A 24994-nucleotide genomic window follows, 5' to 3' on the forward strand; every position below is an offset into this window, starting at 1 on the left:
GGAAAGGTCAATGTTTCTTGTATCAAGAGCTGGAAAATGAAAGAACAACGAGGCCATGCGTTTCACCTGGGCCATTTCACTCACTCACATGAACAGCTCAGGCTCTGTAAGAACGAGATAAGAACAGAAGACGCTGATTTTAAGATGAATATTGCAAGCCATGTGGAGCCCAAGAGCCCACAGGGTCTTACGCAGCACATAGTAGGTGCTCATTAAACATTTGAAATGTAGTCCTCCGGCTCAGTTATCAGGGTCCATGCCCTTGGATGTGGCCCTACCAGATCTGGCCCCTGTTACCTCTATGCCCTCATCTCCTAGTGTCCCTTCTCTCCCTCACTCTGCCCCAACTACACAGAATCCTCAATGGTACTCAGACCTTCCAGGCATGCTCCCACTTCAGGTCCTTTGCAGACTGGGTTCCCTCTGTCTGAAATGTTCCTCCTCCAGGTACACACATGGCTTCTTCCCTCTCCTCCTGCAAGTCTACTCTAATGCCACCTTCTCAGTGAGGACCTCCCTGACTGCCCTATAAAATTGCAACACCTCCTGCACAGCCCACACAACACAAATTCTTTGCTTTATTTTTTTCTGTAACATTTATCGCCTCCTGGCAGGACACACTGTTGTGCAGAATGTATATTGCCCAACTCTAGGGGATGCTACTTTCACGGTGGTCTATGTGAGTGGTACCCCTGGAGTTATGCAGTGTACAACCTGTGCAGCTGTACATAGCAGCCCTGCCATCAAGCATACTACAAATCTTGCTTTATTCATTTATTTATGGCTATTTTGTTTTGTTTGCTGTTGTATTCCAGAGCCTAGAATAGCGCCTGGTGCATAAAAGGCGCTCAGTAAATATATATTGAATGAACAGAGGAATGAGTGACTTTTTGTCCCCTTCAGCCATGTTCCACCTTGCCAGCTAAGTTGGGAGTGTGAGGGAAGAGAAGCACTGTGTCCACATGGATGTCTGTGGAAAGAACTGGAAGAAGCCCCATGCGGTGACCTCACATTCCTTCTCGGGCCCCTCTGTAGTTGCTGGGGAGCCCAGCCGACAGCATGTGTTGCGTGCTCTGAATGTCACCATTTAAGAGGACATTGATTTTGCTTTTCAAAAGCATTGTTCTCTCCTCTCCTCCTCCCATTCCCTAGGTTCCCTGGTGTGTGGTGACAGGACACATCACTGTTCCATCACACCGTGACGCTCCGTCACAGTGTTTGTAAGTTGTTTGGCTGCTCTGCAGACTGAAACCAGGCCAGTATTGGCTCAGGCCAAATACTGCTTTCCTGATCCTCAACACAGAGAAGCCTTCGGGCTGAGAGACAGTGATGCTCCAGGCACCCAAAGTCCTTTCACCTAGGACTGAGTGGCACAGGAGGAGAGGATGAGACTGGAGCAGACCACTCTAGAGCTGGGCCCAGTCCTGTTACTAACTAGGTGGGGGGTTTGCTGAGCCTCAGACCTCATCTGCAAAATGGGTATAATAATAATGCCTAGCTCACTGGGTTTTTGATTGGACAGGATGGCACAGTGCCATGAAGGCAGCCTGGTGATCTATTTCCGATATAAATCAGACCTCTTCATTCTTGCTTGAAACTGCCCTCCAGTTTCCAATACGCTTTGAATCAAATTCAGACTCTTGCTCGTGGCCTAGAGTCCCCTAAACTGTCTGATTTGCCTGCCCAGCAAATCCTCCCTCTGCCACTTACTTATTACACTCACTCCACTCGGGCCCTCTTTCTGCTTCTCAAACACACTAAGCTTGTTCTGCCTCAGAGCCTTTGCACCGGCTGTTCCCCTCCCCCAGATCATCCCATGGCCTTCGCTCGGATGTCACCTACTCAGAGCGGGCTTCTCTGACCACCCCCTCTCTAGGAGCCCTTCCCAGATCACATACACACAGGCACGCTCCATCCATCCCCCTCCTTCTCTCTCACCCTCCAGAGTATCCTCGTGTTTCCTTTTCGTCATAGCATCGTCCCTGTCTGAAATGAAACATTTCTTAGTTTTTCACAGCCCTCCCCCTCCATTAGACTGTAAGCTCCACGTGGCAAGGGACTTTCAGTGTCTGAGAGCAAGGAGACAATATCACATGGGGTCTAGAGCAGAGGTCAGCAAACTGCATCCATCCCATGGCCAAATCTGGCCCACCACCTGTTATTTTAAATAAAGTTTTATTGTAACACAGCCACACCCATTCATTTACATATTGTCCATGGCTGTTTGCAGGCTACAACAGCAGAGTTGGGTGGTTGTGATGGAAACCACATGGACCACAGAGTCTAAAATATTTGTTTTCTAGCCTTTTACAGGAAAAGTTCACCACCTCTGGTCTAGAGCCTGGGCTCTAGAGCCAGACCGCTCAAGTTCAAAGCCAGCCCCACTTCCTAGCCATGTGACCTCAGACGAGTCCCTTTTCCACTCTGTGCCGCAGTTTCACGTCTGTAGCATGGGCGTAATGGCAATAATATTTACCTTGTAGGGTCACTGGGGGAGGATTACATGAGTTAATACATGTCAAGCGTGTAGAACTATACCAGCTACATCGTAAGCAGCTTTTGTAGAATAAATGAATGTCCGTGTCTTTTAAAGAACTGCATCTTTAGAAGCATGTTCTGTAACATGTCCTGTCCAAGGAAGGTGTGCTGACATACGACTCTACTTCTAACAAGCAGAAGACACACAGTGTTGAAGAGGCCGTTGTCAGTGCCGATGGAAGTAGTAGACACTTGCTGGGTGTCAAGCCCTGGTCGTAGCCCTTGGCGTGAACTTACGTAAACACACCGGTCTCCCGTGTTATCGAATGCTCCTGGGTCCCAGACAGTGACTCATGTTAGGGTGATCGTTCATCCACATTTGTCCAGTTTTAGCACTAAAATCCCGCAACCCAGGAGCCCCTCAGTCCCAGGCAGTCGGGGTGGTCGGTCACCCTACTCAACGCTCACAGGTCCGTTCATCTATTGATTTGTTATTTTTTGCCTTTAAATTTTTACCTTAGTATAATGCTTTGAAAGCTGCTAGACGTCTCCAGCCAAAAGAACATTCTTCAAAGGATAGAAAAAAAAAAAGAAAAAAATTAAAATGATAAACAGTTGCATAAAACCCTGAAAGAGGAACCAGTTTAGACATCTCTGTTTGTTCTCTTAAATTGGACCATGGTTTCATCATTTGTTGTCACTTTGACTCTTGTGATTCAGCGATGACAGAATTTCTCCTGCAGTCTTTCGGTTCAGTTCTTGTTAGTACAAACAGACCCATTTGCTGAGCTAAGATGATCGTTCCTATTTTCTGTGTTCTCCTTTGAAACTGTCAAAGAAGCCAAGGTTTTTTTTTTCCACTTTACTGTTTAAACATGTGAATCAACTCATTTTTTCTTTATGACCGTCATTTTCTTGTCTTTCTCTAAAAAATTTTTTTTCAACAAGCCGATCTCTCTTCCAAGAGTTTCCAAGTAATTAAACCCAATTAAAACCATTAAATTCTTTCGTTTAATGACAACTTTATTATTAAAAGCTAACCACAAGGAGGAGATTGAACTGGCAAAGCTCTCCATTGTGTGTTAATCCTCCCCTAACCTTTGGCTGACACTTCTAACAGATAAACCCCACAGAATAGGGAAGCTGGTTTAATGAATAGCTTTAATTAATACTTTTCTTCCTTGTGGCAGAGTAATTATTTGTTCAGCTTGTAAACAGCTACTTGGCGGTGATTTTTTAAAGGCCCAGTTGGCTTGGATGGTGTGATGGCTTTGATTGGTTTTGTGTGTTTGTGTGTTTTTTCTTTAAAAGAGAAAGGGGGGTACAGATCTCCTTTCCAGAAGAGGTGCAGAAGCACATTGTCCCGTAGTTTGGAACATCAGGGTAATTGACACAGAAGAAACGCCGGGCGAAGGCAGGCAGCAAGCTGTCTGCAATTGTGAGCCGTCTCCAGAGCGGACAGGTCTGCCCTCTGCAGCGAAAGTGTGCAAGCCCAGACAGGGTCCCTGCCGAGACACAAGCCTGGCTCGCCTGCAGTCTGGGAGCTGAGAGGAGAGGAAAGGACCTGGGATCACAAAGTGCCAAGACAAATGCCTGCCTGACCTTCCCTTCGGGTAGCACCTGAGAAAGGGACAGCCAAGTGCAGATGCTAGATGTGGCCAGTGAGGCCCCAGAGAGCGATTCTGTGCATAAAAATGACTGCTCTGGGCAGTGCCTGCTCACACCTGTAATCCCAGCATTTTGAGAGGCTGAGGCAGGAGCACCACCTGACACTAGGAGTTCGAGACCAGCCTGGGCAGCATAGCAAGATCCCGTCTCTAAAAAAAAAAAAAAAAATAAGAATAAGAATGACTGACCCGCCTGTGGTGTTTGCGGCGAGCCAGGCATCCGTCTCAAGCGCTTTCCTCCTCTCAGCTCCCTCACTCTCACCGTAACCTGCCTCTAGGAGGTAGGTGCTGTGGGCTCCCACCTCACCCAGGTGAGGAAGCGGGCACCCTGAGGTTAAGTGCCCTGCCCCAAGTCACACACCTTCCAGTAAGGGCTGAGCCTGGATTTGCAGCCAGGTGTCTGGCTGCAGGGGTGGTTCCTACCTACTGAGTCACACTGCCCCTGGAGATGGAAAGCAGCACCTCCCACTCAACAGGTGGGGAGATTTAGATTTTTTTTTTAATTTAGCTCATGTCTTAATTAGAAAGTTAGTTTCATTAATAAGGTTGCCCGCTCTGTAATTCCAGAGTTAACTTACTAACATTAAGGACCAAGCTGTTTCATTATTTTAAAATCATTTAGAGCAGTGGTTCTCAACGAAAGGTGATTTTGCCCCTCAGAGGACATGTGGCAAAGTCTGGAGACATTTATGATTGTTGCAGCTGGGTGGGGGTGCTACTGACATCTAGTGGGTAGTGGACAGGGTTACTGCTAAACTCCTACAATGCACAGGACAGTCCCGCGACAAAGTTAACTGGCTCCAAATGCCAACAGTACCAAGTCTGAAAAACCCTCATTTGTAGAATGCTCAATTTTTTCATTCTAGAGGCATTGTGTAAACAAGCAAAAACACTGTTAATGCGCCCATCAGTCCCCCTAAAAAAACAGGGCTAAATCTCTTCTTAAAAAAAAAGTTAATTAACTAGTGAATTTGTTAACCGTGCCACCAGAAATTTTTCAGAAACACATCTAAAGCTAAGAGTTCCCAACTGAACGATAGTTCGGGGTGCAATTGCTAGTACAAGAGTAGCAAAGACCACTTCCCAAATGCCCAAACATCTCCCTCTGCTTGTTACGCAAGTTTCTTAAGAAAACGCCTCATTGTTGGCTCACGCCATCAGCAGTGATGACACCACCATACTCCAGCCCCGGCTACAGAGCAAGATGCTGTCTCAAAAATAGCAAAAAAGAAAAGAAAATGCCTCGGGAGGAGCACAAAAGCGGGTCGGCTGATTTCACCGTCCGCACAGGCTTAGGCTGAGAGAAGTGTTCGGAGATCTTCGATGCCTCTTTGGAGCTGCCAAGACTTTCCTCCTCTGGGAGCCTCAGGGCTGTGTTTGGAGCTGGAAAAATAAGCAGGCGGTCGGGGAGGGCTCGGTCCTGGGGCCGGGTCGAGGCTGACATCCGGATGGCAGCATTCAAGGCCCTGAGAGTGAAGGCTGTGCCTCCCGTGTCTCATCTGGAAGGACTGGCCGCAGCGTCCCACCGGAGAGACCCCTGTCAAGAACGGAGCACCCGGCCCCTGGGAAGCAACCTGAGCTTGGAGACCGAGACGTTATTCAGAGACAGTAGCTTTATTTTCCTGAAAATTATTTTTGGAAATTTTGCATTTGATAACATTTGATAACAGATCTAAAGAGGCCCTCAAATACATCTTTCCACAGCACACTTCTTTTGGCTCCAAGGATGACATTTTAAAAAGTTACGAGCTGCACTTAAGTCGGGGGAGAAAGTCTGGGGGGTGCGGAAAAAGGATTCTGAGCCCTTCAGGGCCAGCTACAATGAGCCGCTTTCCAATTTCAGCCAAGGTGTCTGGTTCCCTCACAGCCGTTCCTGGCCTTCGGGAGGTGGGAGAGGGGACGGCAGCTGAGAAGGAAGGGACTCACCAGTTAACTCCGTTTTTTCCATATCAAGTCCAGGAAATTAAAGGCACAAATGCTCAGAGGCCATAAGGAGAGAACCTTTCCCACCCCTGGGCCTTCCTTTCACCCCCTGGAAAGGCCAGCAGTTATTAGAAAGGAAAGCCAGCCTGAGACCTAGGACAGGCATCAGCGCTGGATTTTATACGCCAGCTGCTGTCATTTCTTCCAACTTTGGAAGTGTAATTTCATTACATGAATCATTCATTTCATTAAAAGTGGATGCCAACAGTTTTAAATCAGGTGTCTACCCAAAAAGAAATCTGATTATCATCTCCCTTAAGCTTCTTTTCTTAATAACGTATTTTATTTTATGTTATTAGTTCCCCTGAAGACATATTCAGTGAGTAAAATGGTGAAGATTTTGGTTTCTTGAGTTAGACAGTCCTGGGTTTGAATACCAGCCCTGCCACTAATTAGCAGTGTGACCTTGGACAAGTCACTTCACTTTGAGTCTCGATTTATCAATTTATCAAAATAGGGAAAAGGTATTTTGAGGAGGAAATGTGGTAGTGTGAGCAAAGTTCACACACGCTCACGTATTCATTCAAAAAATACTTAACTGAGCATCTGCTGTTCAAGCTGCGTTCCAGGTACAAGGGACATGGCAGTAGCTCTCATGGAGCTTTTCTCCTAGCTGGAGAAGGAGCAGCAAAAATTATACATGAATAAGATCATTTTAGATAATGATAAATGCTGTTAAAAACTGCAACAGAGGGCCGGGCGCGGTGGCTCACGCCTGTAATCCTAGCTCTCTGGGAGGCCGAGGCGGGCGGATTGTTTGAGCTCAGGAGTTCGAGACCAGCCTGAGCAAGAGCGAGACCCCGTCTCTACTAAAAAAAATAGAAAGAAATTAATTGGACAACTAAAAATATATAGAAAAAATGAGCCGGGCATGGTGGCACATGCCTGTAGTCCCAGCTACTCGGGAGGCTGAGGCAGTAGGATCACTTGAGCCCAGGAGTTTGAGGTTACTGTGAGCTAAGCTGATGCCACGGCACTCACTCTAGCCAGGACAACAGAGTGAGACTCTGTCTCAAAAAAAAAAAAAAAAAAAAAAACTGCAACAGAGTAATGGGATGTGGAGTGAGTATGGAGTGGGCATCTTGGCTTATTTTAGAAAAAATGGTCAGAGAAGACCTGTCCGGCATTGGAAGTGGAAACTGAGTGTTACAAAGGAGCCAGCCATGAAAGAGCTCAGGGAGAGGTTAATTCCAGGCTGAGGAGTGGTAAGTGCAAAGGCCCTGGGGCAGGAGCAAGTGTGGCATGTTCAAGGAGCAGAGAGTCCAGATGGGGTGGAGAAGTAGGGTGACCAGAGCACACAAGGCCACTAAAGAATATTGGCTTTACTCAGAGGGCCAGGGGAAGTCAGAGGGTTTTAAGTGAGGACAACTCTTTTTACTATAAAGAAAGCACTCTAGCTACTGTGTACTATAGATGTGAAGCAGGAGGGAAACTAGCTGTCTTTATACCTGGCCTCCCTCTCTCTCCCACCATCCCCCTCTTGTGATGATGAACCGAAGGCATTTTGCATGGGGCCAACACATGGTAGACACTTCAACCAGGAAAGCTCTGATAATGAGCATCATGATTTGGGGAAAATGTCTCTTCAGCCCTTGCTCCTTGGAAAACCTGGAAGAAATCAGGCAACTGACATATAAGGACAAGGTGAAGTGTGGGTGCCCCAGAGCAGGGTAGCCTTTGTGGACTACAGTCATGTGTACCGACCCCCGGCACCACCCCCCGGAGAATAAACTGCCAGGGGTCAGCTCCGGTGGGGACCATTGACAGAGCAGTTGGCATCAGAATTTGAGCCACTACTTCGACTGCCAGTTTTTGTTACAGCAAATTTCAACCTTATCACATATCGAAAACCCCCTTTAAAAATAAATATCATTAAAACGCCCCTTTTGCTATCCTGAAATGAAAATCCCAAATAATATAGCCCACCCACTGACTGCTTTTTAAAAAATTGAATATAGTATTCTAACTGTAATATAAAGCAAAGAAGAAAATTTAATTTTTTTAAAAAATATGTATTTCAATGTATAAATGTTCAGACATGACCACAATAGAAGACATAATGAAGGGATCTGATACTTTCTTTTTTATTGCAGGGTATTATGAGGGTACAAACATTACGGTTACATTTTATGTCTTTGCCTCACCCAGGCGAAGGTCAGAGGCATGCCCTTCCCCTCTGCAATGCTCACTGTGTCCCTTAGTTCTGGGTTTACCCCTCCCACCCCCCCAATCCCTGGAGAGTATTTCTGCCATGTGAGCACCCTAGTGTTCATCAGTTAGTACCAATTCGATGGCAAGTACAAGTGGAGCCCATTCTTCTGATCTTGTGATACCTCACTTTGGATGATGGGCTTAAGTTCAATCCAGGAAAATATAAGAGGTGCTAGGTCACTGTCGTTTCTTATGATTGAGTAATATTCCACTGTATACATATACCAAATTTTAATAATCCACTCATGAATTGACGGGCACTTGGTTGTTTCCACATCTTTGCAATAGTGAATTGTGCTGCCATAAACATTCGGGTGCAGATGTCTCTGTTATAGCATATCTTTTGCTCTTTTGGGTAGATGCCTAATCGTCCTACTGCTGGATCGAATGGTATTTCTATTTTTAGCTCTTTGAGGTATCTCCAAATTCCTTTCCACAGAGGTTGCACTAATTTGCAGTCCCACCAGCAGTGGCCGTTATTAAACTAACATTTATTCAGTACTTACTTTGTTCCAGGCACAGTTCCAAGCTCTAAACAGTCATGAACTCACTTTTTTTAAAATTTTTAGCATGGTCATACAAATACATTTTACATTCTGACCCATCACACACATGTGTATGCACACACACACACACACTCACACACACCCCAACTGAAATACAAGCTCACCATGACTGTGTACGATAGATCCTGATATCTTGTTGCCTGTCCCAGGGATTGACAAACATTTTGTATAAAGGGATAATAAACATTTTAGGTTTTCGCCTAGGTTCTGTGGTGACGCCCAACTGCCAGTGTAGCATGAAATCAGCCGTAAGCATCACGTGAACAACTGGGCGTCTCTGTGTCCCAGTAAAACTTCGCTTACGAAAGCAAGCGCGGGCCACAGTTTGCTGACTCCTAGATTCTATTCTATTTCTTCCAGTCTTTTTTTCTTTTTGAATGCTGGTCATTAAACTTTCACTAAAAGGATTATAAACTGCACTGTGAAAAGCTCATTTAATCTTCATAACAACTTTATCAGGTAAGCAAGGTCATTTCGCAGATGAGGAGCTGAGGCGCCCAGAGTTTAAGTAACTAGTACAAGGTCATCTACCTGATAAGAGGTGGAGCTGGCCTAGATCACTGGCAGGCAGGCTTAGGGCCCACCTCTAAAGCTCCGCTCCAAAGCACTGGATAAAGATTGGCTATTATCAGTATCATTATTATTATTATTATCATTATTCAACCAGGAATGTGAAGAAACCCAAAAGACCACAGTCACATAAACCGGTTTCAGGACAAAACTGGAGCGTACCTTCCTTTTGTTCGAAGAGCTGAGATGCTGATTAAATAATGTGTGAATTTCACTTTGAATTGAACACGTTCTAGAGCCATCTAATACAAAAATACTATGTGCTTAAAACAGAAAACTTGGAAAATAAAGAAAAGAAAGTTCTTTAATGGACAAATAGAGCTCCGATTCATTAAAACAACTTTTTGGTAAAAACTTCAATTCCCCATTTTGAAATGATAAACAATCGTCTCCTAATCTATATGGGCTGGGAGATAGACTCCCAGCGTGGCTGGCATTGGAGAGCTTACCAATTTGAGGATGGTGAAGACACTCTATGGAAAACCACTGTCGTGGTCTTACTTAACCCTGAATAACTTTTGGCATTCAAATCTTGGGACCTCTGAGAATTTACATGCCATTTTCTTCATGTTTGTTTTGCTTCAGATTAATTTTGTTTTAGGGAAAGAGTTTCTTTCATATGCGTACCCTCTTCCTTTCATCAAGAAATGCAACAATATATCACCAGACAGCGATCCACAAGGCAGATCTCTGGGCAGCGCATATGGTGAAAGGCCCCGCCATTCTCCTCTAATTAAGGGAACTTCATCAAGAATGCGTAATAATTAGGTTAAGGAGCTGCCATCCAGGGGTACAGCATCTGCCCTGAGGGGGGGTTCCAACGCGAGAAGCCCCCTGCCAGCCTCCTGAATGAATATGTGCAGAGCCCACCGCCATCATCAAAGCCAACCCCCGAGAAATCTGTAGAACATTAGCGCACGCTGGAAAAATCTGCAGTGCCTTTGTCTGATTTGAACCTTCGCTGGGAGAGAGCCACCCACAACTTCTCTAGTCCAGCGAAGACGACATTCCATCCACCCCAACCCCACCAGCCCCCAGCCTAGTGCTTCCAAGGACGAGTTACACTCTGAAGCCTGCATGGGGAAAACTGCCTTTTCTCAGTTCTTTGTTCTGGTTTAAATTGATCAGTTTGTTGTTTTTTTTTTAAAGTAATCCACTTATGCTGTTGCTTGTTTGGGAAATGAACCACTGATTTTGTTTTTAATCCGAAGAGTATGTAATGATTAAGAAAATGGTTTTCATGTGAGTAGCATGTTAGAGGCTTTTATACCAGCTGATTTCGGGTGTTCCTGCTGGGTTTACAGAAACAGGTTATTTGCTGAAAGATTCAAGGAAGGGGACTGGAAGATTTTGGCAATTATCAACACTTGTGGAGCACCTGCTGCATACCAGGCCCCGGGCTAGGTGTTTAAACACGTGCTATCTCGTTCCATCCTCACCGCGATGTTCGGCAGTCAGAGGGATCAGAGTGGGTTTGAAAGGGTCAGTTGCCCTTTATTGGCTGAAGAGCGGGGTGCGAAGGCTCCGGTATTTCAGGCTTTGTGTGACTAGGAGGACTGCTGGGTTAAGACAGACGGTTCCCCTCCAAGCTGCACTGGCTTGAATGAAGCCAACAGACCAGAGCAGTGTGTTTGTGGCATGTATTAGGGATGCATTCAGCAGGCAGCCTGAGATAAAACTGATGGCTTTTGTCTTGCCCTCGTTCCAGATGTATCTCACATAAATTTACAGAATCCCCACCAATTTTTTTTTTCTTCTAGCTTCTCAATCTCTGCAACCCTGGAAAAACATTTTTTACTTAGAGAAAGTGGTCTGGCCCAGGGCAACACTCTGTGTTACTTAACTCCTGGAATACTGGTGCTTTTCTGGGACTATTCCAGACTTTTCTGCCTCTGCGCAACTAGTTTTATCAAGTTTTTTTGAAAAGAGGCACCACCTACGTAGCTTAAGCCTATTAGATAAGACAATCTAATAGGCAACATGCAAGCAAATTTTAGGAAAATCTGAAATATTAATATCAAGAGTGCCAATGAGTAGTTTGGTGTTCTGAGGGCTGGCCACAGAAACATTTGGTGTATTTAATTTTTTTTAATTTTAAATTATACAATAAATATTTAGCTTTCTTCTCCTTTAAAAAAGTTAGAATATTCTAGATAATACTAAAGTTCGCTTTGACCATCACTGCTCCCTCCTCTCTGCCTTCTAGAATTAACCACTGTTCTTTCTCTGACTTTATCCTTTCAGATACTTACAAATATATAAGTGCCCATGGAAAATATGTAGTAACATTTTATGTGTTCCTAATAAATGGTAATAACATGAAGTATATAATATATACCGTAATCAGAAAATCTCTTTTCACTCAATAACATATTTTTGATGCGTCCATGTTAGTACATGTAGATCTGGTTCATTTCTTTCCATTGAAATTTCATTTTCCATTGTATGAATATACTACATTTTATTTTTCTAGTCTCCTTTGGCTGGAAAACTAAATTTTTTCCAATCTTTTGCTATTTACTAAAAATTCTAATAATGAACATCTTTTGACATGTCCCCTTGTTAATGTGTATGAGTTTTTCTCTAGGATAGATAATGAAAAGTGAATGTTACTGAATATGTTGTCTGTTATTTTTAATTTTTTTGACCCAAGAAATATATGCATATAGTTTAAAATTCATATGGTTCTGGGCTGGGCACAGTGGCTCACACCTATAATCCCAGCACTCTGGGAGGCCACAGTGAGTGGATTGCTTAAAGCCAGGAGTTCAAGACCAGCCTGGACAACATAGCGAGACCCCATCTCTACAAAAAATAAAATTTAAAAAAATTAACTGGCTGTGGTGGCACATGCCTGTAGTCCCAGCTACTAGGGAGGCTGAGGCAAGAGGATCACATGAGCCCAGGAGTCCAAGGTTACAGTGAGCTATGATCTTGCCACCGCACTCTAGCCTGGGTGACAGAGCGAGACCCTCTCTTAAAAAAAAAAAAAAATCATAGAGAAAAATATATGGAAAACAGCAATCCCCAGTGACCCTGCCCCCCAAACCCCCACTGTTTTTTCTGCCCACAGCCAACAACTTTCAACCTTTGCTGATGCTTTTGGAACTTACCTGCAGATTTCTAAGTAACATGCTTATGTTGCTACTTCTTGATTTTTTTTCCATTTTGGGCATGATCTCTGGCTTCCCGAAATATAAGATGAGAATTGGAGTGTCTTTTCTCAGCCTTGCCCCCATCACACACGTGCAGACTTTCTCTTCATATCCTCCTGATATCAATCGGTCATAATTTTAGCTTTATCAATCTGCAGTATTTGCCTTTTTATAACAAATGCTTTTCACAGAGAAGTCCTTTCATATGCAGTAATTATTTTTCCTTCTCTGTGTGCCGGCCTGGGAGGTGACATCTTTCTGAGTAAGTCCTTTCGGCAGACAAGTCTGCGTTGACAGCTTCTCCTTGCTTCTTGTCCAGCACGTTGAGCGCTGGTCATTGGTGGTTTGGTGCAGAGTAGCCCCGTCAAAGAGGAACGCGCTGTTATGCAGAGGTGAGATGCTTTGGGTATGAGTCATGCGTGGAAACACCCCCAGGACCTTTTCTCAGGTCACACTCTGATTCCCTCCTAGGCCCTGAGACGTTTGTTTTCCTCATTTGCTCTTCATTTCTCACCGAGTACCCTGCCCTGCCGACTTCCAGCCAGGACCCAGAGTGCTAAGCTTTGGCTCTCGGGGCTCTGATGAAGTGTTTCGCCTAATGGCTGTGTTCCTGGGCCTGATTCTCCACAGTGGTGTGTGTGAAGCTGACATCACCAGCTGCATTTTTTAAGGGTCAAGAAGGGTTTATGTTGTTAATTATTTATTTTTATAATGGAAGTAATACACCAGCCGGGCGCGGTGGCTCACGCCTGTAATGCTAACACTCTGGGAGGCCAAAGGGGGAGGATCGCTCGAGCTCAGGAGTTCAAGACCAGCCTGAGCAAGATCGAGACCCCGTCTCTACTAAAAATAGAAAAATTAGCCAGGCGTCGTGGCACATGCCTGTAGTCCCAGCTACCCAGGAGGCTGAGGCAGGAGGGTCGCTTGAGCCCAGGAGTTTGAGGTTGCTGTGAGCTGTGATGACACCACTGCACCCTACTTGGGGCAACCAAGCAAGACTCTGTCCATAAAAAAAAAAAAAGAAGTAATACACCTTCCCAGTGAAAATTTCAAACAGGAAAAGAAAGCGTACAGAGTGAGGGTACAAGGCCCCCCTTTTTCCCCTGCCAACTCAGCCCCTTTGAGTTCTCCTCAGAAGCCGTGTTGGTGTTCAACCAGATTACCTAGGTTCAAATCCCAGCGCTTGTTAGCTTGTGTGGCCTTGAACAAGTTACCTAACCTTGGTGTGCTTCAGTTTTCTCATCTATAAACCTGGTGTCTTAGTCCATTTAGTGTTGCTATAACAGAATACTCGAGGCTGGATAATTTATAAAAATAAAAGATCGGGGCTATATAGTATTTGGCTTATGATTCTGGTGGCTGGAAAGTTCAAAACTGGGCAGCTGCACCTGGTGAGGCCCTCAGGCTGCTTCCTCTCGTGGTGGAAAGTGGAAAGGGAGTGAGCGTGTGCAGAGAGACCACACAGCCAGAGAGGAAGCGAAACTGAGGAAGCCAAACTCTTTGAACAACCCACTCTCGTGGGAACTAGTCTATTCCTGAGGATAGAATTAATCTATTCATGAGGGATCCACACCCATGACCCAAACACCTCCCAACACAGCCTGGGGATCAAATTTCAACACAAGTTTTGACAGGGACAAACCACATCCAAACCACAGCGATGGGAAAATAATAGTGTTTGCCTGGTAGAGCTTTGTGGGGATTAAATGAGTTAATACTTGTAAAGTAGCATAAGGAAAACACTTAATAGAGATTAGCCAGGAATATTACCAACAATGCATTAGTGTTGCCTAACCTTGGCTGCACATTGGAATCACCTGGGAAACTTTAAACCTCCTGGTACTTGGACCCCATTCTCAGAAATTCTTATTGTATTGGTCTGGGGACCGTCCTGGGTATCAGGATTTTTAAATGCTCCCTAGAGCATTGCAGTGTGCAGCCAGGCTTGAAAACCGTTGTACTACATATTTTCCATGTGTATCAGTTAGGATAGATGAGAGCATGCTGCAGTAACAAACGTCCCCAAAATTTCATCTACTTCTCATTTATGGCAGACGACTATTGTGGTCAACTGCAGCTCTGATCCACATCATCTTTATTCTAGAACCTGGAGTAACAGAATAGCTTTTATCCAGAACGTGTACAGTCTTACAAAGTGGGAAGAGAGAGCGCGTGGGGAAGCACGCACTGACTCTTCAAAGCTTCTGACCAGAAGCAAAACATAACTTCTGTCCAGGTATCACTGGCCAAAATAAGTTGCATAGTCACACCTGAGTTCAACAGGGAGGGTACAGATCAGGGACAGAATAGTGAATATTTTAGGCTTTGTGGGATACGTGGTCTCTGTACAACACACTTCTGACTTTGTAGTAAGAAAGGAACCATAAACAATACACTGTTAAAAAAATGTAAAAATCCATTCTTAACCCATGAGCTGTACAAAAAGAAGCAGCAGGCCAGATTTGGCCTGAGGGCCATCGTTTGCCAAACTCTGGTATGTGTCCTCTTCCTCCAGGGAGAAGCACTTCAGGGAGAGACCCCAAATATGGGTGAACAGCAGTGCAGTCTCCACACTATGTGCACAGGATATAGAGGACACTTTTATTGCACAATGTGTTTCAGACATCATGCTGTGATGCAGCTTGCTTTCATTACTTAGTATTGCATCTCTTGATGATAATTTCAGATCACTAGCTCTAGCATGACTCCATTTTTGTAATGGCTGCCTCGTTTTTCCTGTATGGATGTACCATAGTGGGTTTTTGTGTGTTTTTATCATTAATCCTCTATTGTTAGGTAACAGTGATTTTTAAAATACCAGGTGGAGTAAGGCAGCTTCCACAGAGAGATCATTGGAAAGAGAGAACCGACATCCCAGGTCTCGCTCTAGTTTATACATAGTCTATACTGCTTTCCCTGAAACCTTCCAGGCCTCCCTGAAAACAAAAACGTGTTGGAGGGAACTCCTGAAAGCACATTTTCCAAGAGGCCATATTACAGCCATTTCTGTCATGAGTGTCCATGCAACGCTGAACACGGTTGCAATTCCAAGGGCGTTTTCAGGGAGATTTAAAAACTGGGGAGGGAGGCCGAGGCGGGAGGATTGCTTAAGATCAGGAGTTCAAGACCAGCCTGAGCAAGATCGAGACCCCGTCTCCACCAAAAATAGAAAAATTAGCCAGGTGTGGTGGCATGTGCCTCTAATCCCAGCTGCTCGGGAGGCTGAGACAGGATTGCTTGAGCCCAGGAGTTTGAGGTTGCAGCGAGCTATGATGACGCCACTGCACTCTACCCAGGGTGACAGAGTGAGACTCTGTCTCAAAAATAAATAAATAAATAAATACTGGAGAGGGTAAATAGAAACGGTGAAAAACTGGAAGTGTGATGTCAGAATCTGTGCGACATGATTACCCTGACCCCACACAGAGACATGTTTTAGGCCATGCACGAGCCATGCAGATGGGGACAGACCAATGGGACAGGATGGGGAGGGAGGCTGAGACGACTCAGGCTCCACTCGTATGTATGATTTTCTCCTTCTCTAACAGGACACCACGACGTCTGTGCGCATCGGCCTGATGATGGAAGAGATGATCTTCAACCTCGCAGATACACATCTGTTCTTCAATGACCTGGAGGTTTGTGGTTGCCGGTTTCATTTAATATTCACCGTGTTTAATCATCTGCATCTAGTTCGGGGGGGAAAGATGCTTTCTTCCTTCCTTTCTTTCTTTCTTTTTTTTTTTTTCTCTTTTCCTTTCAGAGGTTTGAAACTTTTGCTAGCGTTCCCCAAGAAGGCACAAAACTGTGGCCAGCAACCGTTTATTAGAAACACACTTAGCCAGATTATCTCCCTGGCTTTCCTGTGTCGTTAATGGGCTTTTCTCTCTGTTCTGGCGGTGATGTCCACTGGCAGTTTTACTAATCCAATAAAGGCTATGTAGTTTCTTCCTCCTGAAATTTGCTATTTAATAAGTTTATTAAGGCAAATTAGTGCAGATCCTCCTGGGTCAGTAATAATTAGCAGTGGGCCAGAATGGAAGCTTTTAAAAACAATTTACATTCCCCTGAAAGCATGTTTTACAAAGAGAGAGCGAGCGAGCAGAGGGAATATGCTTATTTAAAGTATCTACTCCTGAACCCCTAAGCAAGATGCAAGGGAGGTAGGGAAAAAAGGCAGAAAAGAAGCTTTGAAAATAAATTGAATTCATTTGTTTATACCCAGCCTATGTCAGAAAGATTTGGGAAAGATTTCAAATGGAAAACATACTTAAAATAGAACTATTAAAGCAAAAGGATTAAAAGCTATGCAATGAATAAGGGTAAAGAATTATACCCAAAAAATCCATGCTCATACAGGCTAACTACTACAGTCAAGTTCAGAGTGAATCTGTGAGCTTCCTGATAGCCAAAGGAAGGAGGGAATTATAATCAGTTATTTCCCTCTAATGAAAGAGTAAGCAGCCTTCTCCAAGGTGAAGAAGGGTTTTGGGCTGATAAGAGGATTAGTGTGGGGATCTTCTGGCTTTGTAAATTATGTTCACCTTATTGGTTCAACAGATTGAAAAATAAGGGTGGGCCAGGCATAGTGGCTGTAATCCTAGCACTTTGGGAGGCTGGGGAGAGAGGATTTCTTGAGCACAGGAGTTCAAGACCAGCCTGGGCAACATAGCAAGACCCCATCTCTACAAAAAATTTAAAAATTATCTGGGCATGGTGATGTACACCCGTAGTCCCAGCTACTTGGAGGCTGAGCCAGAATCCCTTGATCCTGGGAGTCACAGGCTGCAGTGAGCTACGATCAGGCCACTGCACTTCAGTCTGGGTGACAAAGCGAGATCTTGTCTCTGGGGGAAAAAAGAAAGAAAGAGAAAGAAAGAACAATAAGGGCAACCTAAAATAAAACTGTACATGAAGGAACAATTCTATTTATCCTAGTAGGAGTATTTTTTCCTGGAATTTGGAATATCCCTGGGGACTAAACTATGACATAGAAGGCTACAGATTCCAAATCTGTCCTGGCTAGCTGAGGGCACTATAATATTTATCATCAAGAAAGGATGCAGGTTTTTCTTTACGGCCTGCAGGCCTGGAGTTCCAGAGAGGACAATCCTTGCTGAAACGATCAATCTTGAGTTTAGTCTGTGCAAGCCACCTGGACCTCAGTGCTCCCGTCTGTAAGATGGGATTGATATTCTCTGCCCAACAGCCATTTCACAAAGCAGGTCTAGGTAGAAACTTGAGGAATTAAATTTGTTTCAAAAATGTCCCCTGTGCCAGGATCCCCCAGGGCACCTCAGCAGAATTGAAACCGTGTTACACGATGGAGAAGTTAAAACTCACACAAGTGCAAACACCTTGTTTGTTGATGCAAGGCAGTCCCTGTCACACTCTGGAGCCTCTGCAGCTTCCCAAGGAGGCTGTGCAGACCCAGGGAGAGGCCAGCGGCCTACAGGAGTCCAGTGCACAGCCTGGCTTCTGCGCAAGTGACATATCCAAGGATTAAAGTCAGATCCCTTTCTGCTCTGAGCCCGTAGTGGCCGTCCATAAGTAAGGGCGTCCTCTGCATCCGGCCGCTTTTTATGGAGAACGTCCCATTTGCCAGGCCCTGGTCGCAGTGCTACGGATTCAGCAGCAAACCAAACCCAGCGAGACTCGTGCCCTCTCGGCTTTGACCTTCCAGCTGGGGCTGCCGACCATAAACAACAGATTAAATAATACTTTGTCAGATAAAGTGCTCTGAGGGCCACCAGGAGGGCCGGGGAGGAGGCTGTCCCAGGGGCTATTATCAGGAAAAGGTTAGAGTTAGATGGCGGGAAGAGTATTATCAGATCAGGGAACAGTATGTGCAAAGGCAGAGAGGCACGAACTTGATGGGTACATTTGGGGAAGCCTGAGTCGTTAATACTCCTGCAGTTAAATCCATCTTCATTACCTTGTCTCACCTTCTGAGATGGAAATGGGTACCGGAAGTGCCTGCCAGGACTCAAGCAATTTGGAGACAATTACGCTGCAGAAGTTACAGCCGGGGAGTGATTGCCCAGGTCACATCCACCCATCGGGGGGCAGGAACCCCCGACACTGAATGCAGCATACGTACACGTGCACGAGCGTGTGTCTCAGGGGCAGGGGGCGAGCCAGGCTCCACCCTTGCCCAGAGGATCCCGTCGCTCTAAGGATAAAATTTGCCCCAATATTAATCCTTGTTGTTTTGGAAGTCTCCTCTTCCATGCCCCCAGGCCCCACCAAAACCAAGAGAAGGCAAAAGAAGTTACACTTGGAGCTGAATTAGAACCCAGTTCCTGGCCGGGCGCGGTGGCTCATGCCTCTAATCCTAGCACTCCAGGAGGCCTTGGTGGGTGGATCGCTCAAGGTCAGGAATTCGAGACCAGCCTGAGCAAGAGTGAGACCCCGTCTCTACTAAAAATAGAAAGAAATTATCTGGACAACTAAAAATATATAAAAAAAATTAGCCGGGCATGGTGGCGCATGCCTGTAGTCCCAGCTACTCGGGAGGCTGAGGCAGGAGGATCGCTTGAGCCCAGGAGTTTGAGGTTGCTGTGAGCTAGGCTGACACCACGGCACTCTAGCCAGGGCAACAGAGCCAGACTCTATCTCAAAAAAAAAAAACAAAAAACAGTTCCTTTGTGAAAAGCAATTTTGGAGTGAACAGGAGCACTCAGAGCTTTCTGACCAGGGCCAGATGCCCTCCAGGTGTGGTGAAGGAAGGCAGGGAGCACAGGTTGCCCCTTGGCTGGTTCGATGATGTTGCCAGTAGCAGGAAGCAACAGAGTTCTGATCATCACCCCAACACCCCTAGTGCATCACTGTTGGGGGATGTTAGCACCCTCAGGTGCTGCTGACATCTGAACGGGCCCTGGCATTTATGCTGAAGCCAGTCCCTGCCTGCCCAAAGGCTAGGTGGGCACAGGTACTTCCATCAAGAGTAGAGACATCTCCTCCCTCAGTCCCTCCCAGAATGAATGCAGACACTGGAAAAGTGGGGTTGGCCGAAGAATCTTGATGTGCAAAGCAGAGAAAACACCAAAGAATAAAGCAGCGGCTGAGACACAGGCTATGAAGTCAGGCAGATTTGGGGCTAAACCCGTTTTACTACCTACTATCTGGGGCTCTGTTTCCTCTTCTGTAAAATGGGGGTTAAAATCTACCTTGTAGGTTGCTGTTAATATCAGAGACCAAGTGTGTAAAGCCCTTAACTGGTGCCTCCGCTTCGAGAGAATTACCTGCTCTGGAGCATGCAGAGCGCTTGGCATGTAGTAAGTGCTCAATACAGCGGCAGGACATGCCTGCCGTTTGTAACTAGACTGCAAAATTGGCAGTAGTCTGTCCTACACCACTGGAGACCCAGAGCATTGAACGGTCTTCTCCATCAAGCCTTAGAAACACCTCGAGAAGTGGGAGTCATACGGGCCAAGTCCAGATCCACATCTCAGAACAGATCCGTCGGTAGCGGCAGATGGAAGAGGGGGACAGAGGCAGAGACAGGCACCACCCAGCGATTGCATTGACCCCGTCCGCTCACACTCCATTGGCCAGAACTGGGTCACTCAGCCACACCTTCCTGCGAGGGAGCCTGGGAAGCGTAGTCTTTTTCTGGGCAGGCACGTGCCAGTAGAAACTCAGATACTATAGAAAAAGGGGAGGGGGATAGATATTGGGGGCCAGCTTGCAGTCTCAGCCTAACACCCCTCCTCAGTTCTAATCACAGTAGCCAGCGTGACAAAGGGAAAATCTGAATATGGCACTCCCTGCTTAAAACTCTTCGGTGGTTTCTCTGAGGTCTTAAAAAAAGACACGGCCAAGCAAAAAGTAAAAACCAAACTTTTAGGGGTTGGCCTCACTTACCTCTCCACACCCTTTTCCTACCACTTTTTCCCTCATTCCCTCCACTCCACGTCCACTGGGCACTTTTTTAATTCCTTGAACATACCAGGCTCCCTTTCACCTTGGGATCCTACCCTGCTCCGCCCTCTGTCTGGAACACACTTCCCTAGCCAGTGTCTACTTCCCTTTCAGCTCTCCGAACAAGTGCCACTTCTTCAGGGGAGTCTTACCTGGTCCCCCCAAAAAGATCAGATTCCTCCATTGTATGCCCCCAGGACGCCTCATACCTACATGGTGTATTTTGCACACTTGCAGCCATTTCATTAATTATTTGAAATAATTTATGTGAAGTCCGTCTTCCCGCTAGCTGTGTGTTCCATGAGGGCAGAGAACACGTCTGCTGTGTTCTCTGCTACATCATTGGCACATAGTAGGTGCTCAGTAAATCATCCTCAATTCTTGGCTGTTGGAGATCTGACCCTGTCCGTGGTAACAGCTGCCTGCTGGAATTTCTAACCTTCATTCAGGAAACTGATTTTATGTTTCTAACGTTGACTTTATTAGAAATAAAGTAGATTAACAATGGGCCACACAAAATGGGATGTATTTCTCTGGTGTGTAAAACTCCAGAGGTAAGCAATCAAGGGAGTTCGTCTTGATGAAGAGCTCAGATTCCCGGGTTCCTGCCACCTTATGACTCCACCAATCCTCGTCTGTCTTGCCCTCAAGATCCTAGATGGTGACATTTAAGTTCCAGGTATCAGGATGGAGGAAGGGACAAAGGGGGATTGCCTTTTTCCTTTCAGACAGCACCCCAGCCAGCTCTTACAGAATGTTCCCAGAAGCTGCCATGACACTCATGTAATACGTGCAATATTCACGCTTACATCCCATTGGCCAGAAAAGAATCCCATGGCCACACCCCTGCAGGGGAGGCTGGGAATTGTAGTCTTCATTCTGGAGAGTCCTGCGGCTCACTCAAAATTCTATGACCGTGGGAACCGAGAGAGCAGATACTGGCAGAAAACTCGCAATCAGCCACAGCTCTTAATTCTCATGTCCTGTTTTACAGACCTTAATTTCTGTTTGCTACATTTTCTCCTCCTCCTCAAAGCTAGTCTCTGTTGCTCCAACCTCAGCCTGGTTGCCTGGACCTGACCCATTCTCCCTATTTGCTAAGTATTTTAGTCTGGTGTGTTTGCCCAGGATTGTTCCTTAACTCTGCACACACCTCCCACCACTGTACTATGAATCGGCAGCCCTGCTCCTAATGGGGCCGTCTGCGTGGGGGGCAGAGGGGGAGGGTACCATTTCTTCTCGAAGAGCAGGCGTTCTGAATGTTTGCATCTTCACCATCGTCAGTGTGTTTCACTAGAACAGAGATTCTCAACTGAGGGCAACTCTATCCCCTAGGGTTGGGGATCGGGGGGCACATTTAGAAATTAGGGGTGGGGGTGGTTGGTTGTCACATGAAGGGGAAGAATTATTTGCTTTTAGCAGGCAGGGCCACGGATGCCAAGCCACCCAGTAAGTTGGACAGTCTTGTACACAGTGGAATTGTCCCACCCAAAATGCCAGTGGCATCCATTGAGAAACATCACACTGAACCCCGAGAGATGTCAGTCAGCTGAGTAGTATTTATGGATTCCTTGTGTACAGCACGAGCCAGGCTTCGTGTGGCTTGCTCCTACTTCAAATGCAAAACAAAACATTTTGTTAGGCTTACACTTTTTTTCTTCCCAGTGTTTTGGGGGGCGTCAACCAAGAAGAGGCAGAAGACCAGACTGCAAAGCCGTAAGACGAGGCATTTACTGGGGTCTTGGGAATTGTAATTTGGGAGACAGATTTGGCTAGAAGCCAAATTGTGCTCCGAAGAGAGGCAAAGGTTTTTAAAAGAAGGCTGAGGATGATTACACAAGCTGTTCTGAAAGAATTGTCTTTGGTGGAGGTGGCTGGCTTAGTATATGGTTCATAATTTATTGGTTGTTGCTGTTGAGGAACTGTAGCACTAGTGAAATCTGGCTGTTTTTCGGGATGTGTGATCATGGCAGTTTAGCCCAGTTCAAGGATTTAAGACAAGTTTTGGGGGATTTTTTTTTTTTTGATAAGGTAGTAGGCGTTACAGGTGGTCCTTCTCAGAACGGCTTTCTGACTGTTTCAGAGCTCTGAACCAGAGTGACACCATTTTGTGTATCGCATTTCACAGGGGAAAATGACTGGCACGTCAAACCGTTGATTCCGTGGGTCATGATGCTTAAGATGAAGCTAAGGATTTAAATGTTGGTAAAGGAAAGTCAATTTAAAGATTAATGAGAAATAAATGAGAGACGGGTCCCCTATACAGCCAAATCCATGAAGGGGCAACATGGTGGACCACAAACCTGGGAATCACCGCCTTGGCAGGTGCCCATCCACTGAGATGCCTCACATTGTGGAAAGAGGGGGATGCTATTAATATTCGAGGTCAGAAGGTCCCAAGTTCAAACATTGACCCAATCCTTAGCTCTAAGACTTTCAAGAAGGTACTTAACTTGGCTGAGCGTACACATCTTCTTCTGCACAGTGGGGGAATCGGTAGTTCACAAGGTAGTTGTGTGAACTAAATGAGAGAAGGTATTTATTGTAAAATGTCTAGTCCAGGCCTCCGTAATTAGTCATTCTATCTTTCCCTTAACCTGTTTCCCACTCTATGGGGAACTCTAGCATTTTTCAAACAGTAAACCATGACCATTGAAAGGGTCAAGATCAGAATAATTTCTTAAATAATACAAAAGTAAGGATAGGATAGGGCACAAATTGTAGTGGTGAACATTGTTTAAAATTTTGTTTCAGTAATATAAATCTCTGTATGATACAAAGTGTGCTTCTTACCAAAGGTCACAGTCTAAGCCATTTGAAAGCCAATGTTCTAGAGCGATGCTGTCCAATAGAACGTTCTACAATGATGTAAACGTTCTAACCTGCACTGCCCAATATCGTAGCCCCAGCCATGTGTGATTAATGAGCATTTGAAATACGACTGGTGCAACTGAGGCAATGAATTTTTATTGTAATTAATGTTAACTAATTTTAATGTAAATAGCCACAAGGGAAATTTACTTAAACAACAGAAATTTACTTTCTCACAGTTCTGAGGGCTGGAATCCATGGTTAAGGTGCTAGAAAAGTCAGTTTCTGGTAAGGACCCTCTTCTTGGCTTGTAGACAGCCACCTTCTTGCTGTCTTCACCTGGACTGTCCTCGGTGGGTGCACGCAGGGGAGCAGGGGGAAGAGAAAGAGAGATACAGCCCTCTGGTATCTCTTCTTATAAGGACACTAATCCTGTTGGATCAAGGCCCCACCCTTATGACCTCATTTAACCTTAATTATTTCCTTAGAGACCCCATCTCCAAATACAGCCACACTACACACTGGGGGTTAGGGCTTCAACATATGAGTGTTGAGGGGACACAAACATTTAGTTCATAACACCCACCCATCTTACATATGGGGAAACTGAGGCACAGGGAGGTTTACTTGCCTGGCAGCTGACACACACTGAGCTCTTATTTTGCAGCAGGCATTGCACATGAATTACTTCACAGAATCCTCACAAAACCCCTGCAAAGGAGATGGTTTTTTTAATCTCCATTTTACAGATGAAGAAACCACAGCCCAGAGAGGTCACTTTGCCAGGGTCACACAGCTAGTAAGAGGAGTGTGGAGATTTGATCCCAGGCCAAGCTGACTTCTAGGTCGAGATGTTTATCCTTCACGGAGGAAGCATTTGGAGATGAACTACAAAGCGGAGAAGGAACAGAGAGCAGCAGAGTGGATGGAAGAAAAAAGAATCCTTCATGAGAAACAAGATGACCCTAAAGATCTTCAGCAGAAAGTGTCTCCAGGCCGATTCAGGAGGGCCAGGCAGTCAGGTGGGCTGGTGGGGAAGCATTTCGAGATGCTGCCAGAGCTTTGGGAAAGATCATGCCAGAACGACTCAGAAGTTGCTGAAATTAGGGCAGGCCATGGCTGCCTGCCTGACACGTGGACCTAGTTGCTAAACGTCTGATTTACGGCTCTTTAGAAGCTATCGGGGAGAACAATATTTTACTGTGTTAGTGCTGAACTGCTCTCCAAAGCATCCTGCCCGACCAGCCATTAATACAACTCGAGCCACGGCGTCTTTAGTGCTCTTGAGATAAATGAAACACTTAGACAGCACAGAAGAGATGGCCAAGGGTTCCTGCCCAGGGAGCAGACTCCTCTCTGGCTGGTCTAGAGGCAGCATTGAGCAATCCCACTTAAAAAATATCCCTACCTCAGAGGAGAAGCAGTGACCAGGGAGTTCATCTGGGCCCTGACAAAGGCCATTTTTCTAAAGCAAATTTGTTAACTGTTTCCTTCCTGCATTTGAATCTTGAGGCAGCCAAGGACAAAATGTAATGGGATCAAACCACAGCAGGAGAGTTTGGGAAACCCCAGCTGTCCCCAGCTTAATCAGAACGGGTTTTGATAAGTATTGGTCACTGAGCTAATGGCT

The 24994-nt window shown here is 45.6% G+C and overlaps 1 protein-coding gene across 2 annotated transcripts in view; it reads left to right on the forward strand.

Moving 5' to 3' along the window:
• The window catches only part of EYA2 (EYA transcriptional coactivator and phosphatase 2), a 237608-nt gene that overhangs the window by 184084 nt on the left and 28530 nt on the right, over window positions 1-24994 (forward strand). For both annotated transcript variants that reach the window (XM_012663704.1, XM_012663705.1), the window contains exon 10: window positions 16179-16268. In XM_012663704.1, coding sequence (XP_012519158.1) covers window positions 16179-16268 — 90 coding nt within the window. The remainder of the gene's footprint in view (window positions 1-16178; window positions 16269-24994) is intronic.

The sequence above is a fragment of the Propithecus coquereli genome, unplaced genomic scaffold (assembly GCF_000956105.1).
Source record: "Propithecus coquereli isolate 6110/MARCELLA unplaced genomic scaffold, Pcoq_1.0 Scaffold825, whole genome shotgun sequence".
NCBI lineage: Eukaryota > Metazoa > Chordata > Mammalia > Primates > Indriidae > Propithecus > Propithecus coquereli.